The 6426-nt window shown below is 40.0% G+C and overlaps 1 protein-coding gene across 1 annotated transcript in view; it reads right to left on the bottom strand.

The window, feature by feature from the left end:
- LOC101854076 (L-amino-acid oxidase-like) overlaps positions 1-6426 on the bottom strand; it is a 13765-nt gene that overhangs the window by 1121 nt on the left and 6218 nt on the right. The window contains exons 4-9 of the mRNA XM_005095092.2: positions 6200-6307; positions 5502-5639; positions 4628-4714; positions 3146-3263; positions 1840-1925; positions 813-1138 (exon numbers count right to left, since the gene is read on the bottom strand). Of these exons, the coding sequence (XP_005095149.2) occupies positions 813-1138; positions 1840-1925; positions 3146-3263; positions 4628-4714; positions 5502-5639; positions 6200-6307 (863 nt within the window). The remainder of the gene's footprint in view (positions 1-812; positions 1139-1839; positions 1926-3145; positions 3264-4627; positions 4715-5501; positions 5640-6199; positions 6308-6426) is intronic.

Genomic DNA, 6426 nt, shown 5'->3' with positions numbered 1-6426 from the left:
GAGACAGACAGACAGACAGACAGACAGACAGACAGACAGACAGACAGACAGACACATGGAAAGGAGACATGGAGGTCTGGAAAGAGTGTGAGTTGAATAGTGGGTCACTTTATCATTCACGTACACTCTCACACACATGCACACCTACAAACACGTTTGCACACAAGTCTCGTCTAAATACAAACTCAATTCTCCCATGTTAAACATGTATAACCCTACCTATGTCCTTCTGAAGGAGATGGTAGGTTGTTAGCTTAGGTTATATTAATTATTTGTTCTGGACTGTTCTACTTTCCTGTCCAACTTTTTAAAATCGAAACTAGACATTTTAAATTATTTAGAGACGCGCATAATTGTCTTTCAATAACGCTGGAAGACCCGCTGCTTTCGTGGGAACTTCAAATGCAGCGCAACTTTGTTTTTCATACATTTTTTCTTTTCTATTATTTATTCTTTATCTGAAGGCAGGCAACAGCATGAATACGATAAAATAAGCAAATTTTGATTCTAGAATTTGTGTATGGTGGTTTGAATTGTGCCGCAACACTGTCTTTGGTCTGTTGCTGATCGGGCATAATGTGGCCGCTACGTTCTTCAAGAGTTAACCTGAGTTGCTTATGTATTTTCATTTCATTTGTAAGGTTAACTTGACTTGTTTGAAATCGACGATACATCCATCCATACCGTACCATACAATCAAAAAATTCTCTATATTTAAAATTACCGGTAAAGTACAGCTGCGTGTAATTATTTCAACAAATTTTTTTTCAAAATATAGGTTATCTCCTTTCTACAAGGGGCCGTATACTTACCAAAGGCATGGCTTAACTCCTCTAAAACCTCATTTGTCAGGGAGGCCGACGCTTTGATTGTTCCATTTCCTTTACCTTGGTCGCCGTGACTCTGAAGTCGATGAAAAAACTCGGTATTGTTGCCAGTACTGTAGCTTGTGAGGAGAATGTAGTTACCAGTCGTCGCAGATCGCTTCCAGTCTATTGCCGTAAGAAATGAGGTGTCGGAGTAGGCGTAGTAGGAAGGGTTTGTGCCACTTAGCCACCATTGGTTGCTAAAAGTCATAAACACTTTGCTCGCTGTTCGACACATGAGTGCATACAGTGCATTGCGCACCCGGACCTCCCTGAAACAATAACATGGCAATAATAATTTGAAGTTGTGTGCGTATGCATAAGTGTGACTGTTCGTCTATGTTTGTGTATTTATGTGCGTATGATTTTGTTGAATTTTAGGGCTTTTTTTTAACGAACCCTTCGACGCAATATTATGTAGATCATTAAGAATGATCTGCATCCAACCCTGTTTATGATGGCCAAACCGAGCTAGAAGAGAAGCAACATTCCACCAGAGAAAAGATTATAGTTAATATAAATGTTTCTCCGGGAATCGAACTCTGTTTTCCTGCTTCAAACGGCGAAGCGCCTAATCGCTAGACCATTGACCCCAGTTGTGTGTGTATAATAATTTGTATCTTTATCTATCTATCTACAAACACACACACACACACACACACACACACACACACACACACACACACACACATACACACACACACACACACGCACACACATACACACATGTGCACATGCACATCTCTATACATACATATATACATACACATTCCCATTCCCACTTGGCACACGTACAGCAGAGGCATAAAACTCTCTTTTACAAGTATCAGATCTCAAACAGACATCGGTTATCAACGCTAGGCACTCACGTCTCTTCTCGAAAGCCCCGGGAATCGACACCATAATAAGTACATTATCATACCAAAGAGTCTACATTTACTATCTTTGATCATACCAAACTGTGACATCATACCTGAGAGGTCTCCACTGAATCCTAGAGAGAGCGTGGTGAGGCAGTGCTAGGATCACTCTCTTGGCACACACAACATGCTGCTCATCCTGGGCATGGCGTAAAATAATTCGTGTTGCAAGATTTGTTAAATTCCATTCCTTTCTGATTATTAAAAATGTATCGTTGTAGAGAAAATTTGGTTTAATAGCATACATACACACACAAACACATACATACATATACACATACACATACATTCACAGAAACACATACACACGCACATACAGACACACAGACACACAGACACACAGACACACAGACACACAGACATACAGACATACATACATACATACATACATACATACATACATACATACATACATACATACAGTGCTATAAGATAATATACAATACCACACTATTAACGACCGTCAACACGCCAATGCTGATGGCATCTGTGCAGCTCCCTGTCTATTTTTAAAGGTTATCGTTGTCCTACTAGGATACATCCCAGTATGAACCCACCTAGACGCCATGATACCGATGAAACGGCTATTTTTTTTGTGAATGAGTTTGATCTCACTAACCTTCCAATTTTTCTGCAAAGATAAAGCTTTCCTACTTTCGCAAATACATTTTGTGTGCTTCATCTTGGGTTAAATATTGTTTGCAGAGTTTATGCCATTAAGGAACATTTTACTGATTTCAAAATCAAAAACGTTAGGGATACTCGTCATTCAGGCAGAAGAAAAGACTTCTTGTAAAATATGTTTCCGTTATACATACAGATGACGAAATGAAAGGTGAGTGTAACATGCAAGGCGTGCTGACAAAATGGGTTACTTCTTGCAATCCGTGAATTGGGATCTCGGACAAATATAGACACCAGGGTCAATTTTGTAGATGTTCAATGTTGATGTCATTTTCTTTAAAAACCATATTACTACTGTATGGATGTATGTAGGCGTACTCGCTTGCGCTCTACTAAACAGGTTCTCTACTGTTTATTCTTCCGGTCGGTGGGGGGAGTTTAGAAGGTATAAGTACAGCTTCTGCAGTTGTTTATTCTTAAATAAAGGGAACGATACTATGGCTGTATTTACATTTATCTCGACTGAACATTTCATCTAGTTTGTTCAAACGTAGATTAATCGTCTCAGCAATAAAGGGGTTATGTTTAACATGTCTTTTAGTATGCCATACTAAAAATTGCACAAATTCAACCTATGCATTTAAGGCATCTATTTCCGGAGGGTTTAAGTTTTAGAAATAATGTCATACACCTCACATTATGTTAACATTATTTCTACACCCTTTGATAACTTACCGTTGCTTTCGTAAAGCCATCCTCGTCTGTTTGAGTTCGGTTAAATGTAAGTATATACATGGCTTGATCACTCGTGCGATGAATGCTGAGAAGCTGCCGATTGAGTTCCAAGGAATGGCTGTTGGGTGAAGACATCGTGATCAAGGCAAGTATCACAGCAGCTGAATGGAATCGGGTTCATATAATGTGCAAAATGTGCGAGATAGTAAAGATTTTAGCCCGTTGTAACACTGCAAGGTTTTATAAGAGGTGAGTAGTCTCCGAATTTAACGCTTATCTTTGCTAGATAGAACCGAGATAATTGGGTGAATTCCTGTAAAGTGCCTTTCCCAAGAACACAAGGTCGGACCGAGCTGAGCCTCAAATCCCCAAGCTCTCAATCCCTAGGCTACCAACGCCACGTTCATTTTATGACTGTAAGTGTTTTAGTACCCTGGTAGATGTAACATTATATGGGGAAACAGCATCGATAATGAGAGCAGTAATCCTAAAGGTACGATAGATTGCTTGTGCATGGTATCTTAATCTCGAAAAATTCCGAATGTTGTTTTAAAGGACTGGATTGATTGGACCCTGTCTGCCAGGGCAAACAAGAGAGAGACGGAGACACTCGATTCAGCACACATACCCAGACAGGAATAGGACTGAAATCGTTGACATGCAGCAGCAATTTTTTTTATTATAAAGATATAATCAGCAGCAATTGTGGGTCAGTTTAAAGAGGAAGGTGTTTATTTTTAAAGAAAGTGTTCTGCTCCCCCATAGACACAATTTAGATCGTTAAGGAGGATTGTCAGAGCCAATCCGGTCTGGAAGGGATACAACGCCACAGAAGAAATTAAGGCTGTGATACTAGATAAAAGTTCTCCCCACACGGATGGGAGTTGAACTCAGATTCTCTGTGCGCGACGACGAAACGCCTATAAACGCTACAACTTGGACGTCAGCTCAGTGAGGTTGTGGCAACAAGTCAAAAAGAGAAGCCAGAAGAAGATAATCAAAGAAAACGACAGGTGGTTAGTTTCACCATTTGGTGCGTGTGTGTGCGTGTGTGTTTATGTGAGGGTATGTGGGGACAATAAAACAAAAATGATATATTTACGTAAATATCGTCGACAAGTGCATAATTATAATTATTACGAACATTAGGTTCTGCTATTCATGTGTGCGGTTCCATTATTAAATAGACTGTACCTCTCCTGTTGGTGTTCAGGAGGTCAATTAGCTACCCAATTTTTCTCATTGGTTTTAGGAAAATGAGTTTTTTCCGTTTGTTTATTTGTTTATTGGGGTTTGGGGTTTGGGGTTGTTGTTTTTTTTTGGGGGGGGAGGGGGCGGGGAACATGAACATGATGGAACTAAAGGTAGGACAATGAGAAATCGATGCGTTCTGACAAAACAATCAATGATCGAGGGCAAGGAACGATCAGAGCCTGAACGTCTTTGACTGATTAGACATGGCGTCTCACTGTACGTTCTGACCTGTTGTTGGCAGCGAGAAAAGCCTTTATAAGTCCCTGAGGAACCGCGGACATTCCTTCCTTCACGGTGTACACTCCAGCACCGAAACTGAAACAGACGAAAATGAGCCAATGAGTTGTTTTGTTTGTTTTGTTTGTTTTGTTGTTTTTTTTGTTTTTTTGGGGGGGTCTGTTTGTGCTTTGTTTCTGTGTTAATTTGTTTCTTATTTTGTTGATTGTTTATTTGTTTCTTTGTTGTGGGGTGGGTTTTTTTTTGGGGGGGGGGGGGGGGGGGGTGGTTGTGGCGCCTGTCCTAGGAATCCAGACAGTTTTAGCTGTTGTGGTATAATTTACAAACATTTGTTTCACTTTGCAGGAGAGGAACAGAAACGTTTTAAACGTAGTAGTTTTTTATTCAATACTTCGTTAGATAATCACCGCATAGTCCATGTCGACGAAAAACACCAACAGCAACAGCACAAAATGAAACTCAGGTCACCCTTTGAGGAGTATCCATCATGCAATTTAAAAAATAGAAAGTCACACAATGTCTGATTTTCACATTGCCACAACATTAAAGAGACGCCTTTCTAGGGTATTTCAAGGATAATATTGATGTGAAAAGGGATAACAATTACATTGTACAAGCCTTTATCTTACCAGAATCGCATCGTGTTTAGTTTAGTTTTAGTATGCAGTTTACATTACTTGCAACACAATTATATGGGCCGTATAAGTGCCGAAGATTAGAGGTGTTACAAGAGAGTAACTAACACAAAAAGTAGGAAGAAAGATAAGGATGGTGTATTTTTTAAAATAGGAAACGAGAGCACCCACCAACCACCGACAATCGTATTGTGGTCAAATCCCTTACAAAGGGTAATGTATGTACTTACGTTTGAGCTCCAAGAACTGAGTCTATCATCATGGCGGCCGAGATGTTGCTAGCGGCGTATTTCTCAAACACAAAGTATTTGGCCAGACAAAACGCCTTTCCTTCCTCACTGGCCACAAGGTCGAGAGCCTCCTCTAAACTGAAATATTAGACAGAACAAAGTCAAACAGTAGAATTAATATACTCTCAGCAATTCTTGTTATAAAAATAAGGCTTGGTAGATTTGTGTGTTGGGTTTTGGAACATTAATCAACGTTACCAAATCAAATACTACTTTAACGTTCTCGGGATGTCCGGTGGCAAAAACTTGAAGCTCCAACTATGAGACGTATTAAAAGGTTTCCTACCTCCTGACTCACTAGAGCAGATGATTTGGGGACGAACACAAACGTTTACAAGTTATATAAAAGAACGTGTTGAATGCTTGACTTACCACACCTTGCACACAGCTGATGTATCCAAAGGTTTTTTTTATTTAAAAAATAGATAGCCTACTAAAAGAACGGCACTGAAACGTAATGAAATTGGTAATAAAATGAGAAGTTGAACGCAATTTCTAAACTCGTCATATTATGGCGTCAGCTAAATGGCATGGGTAGAGGTCGAATAAAAAACAAAAGAATGTATATAATATACATTATTACTTGCGACGAGTCTGTATTACTTGGTCAATATCTGGAGACTGCTCGTTTCACTCACCTGAGGGTAAACAGGTACCGGCCGTCTGGCGCCCTCAGCTGCATGATTTGGTTTCGGGGCAGAGGGGAGTTGCCTTTTTTGAGACCTGTGAGTTTCTCCACATAGAAACTATTGACCGTTTGCGTGGGGATGGTTGTGGAGAAGAGAAGAGCAGAAAGAGCATTATAGTGGAGGAGAGACCATTGTAGAGGGTGCGTGCTATTTGTGTGTGTGTAAGAGAGGGGGGG

Source organism: Aplysia californica, unplaced genomic scaffold (genome assembly GCF_000002075.1).
Source record: "Aplysia californica isolate F4 #8 unplaced genomic scaffold, AplCal3.0 scaffold00095, whole genome shotgun sequence".
NCBI classification, from domain to species: domain Eukaryota; kingdom Metazoa; phylum Mollusca; class Gastropoda; order Aplysiida; family Aplysiidae; genus Aplysia; species Aplysia californica.
Note: the sequence above shows the minus strand (reverse complement) of the source record. Positions and strands in the feature narration are given on the sequence as shown.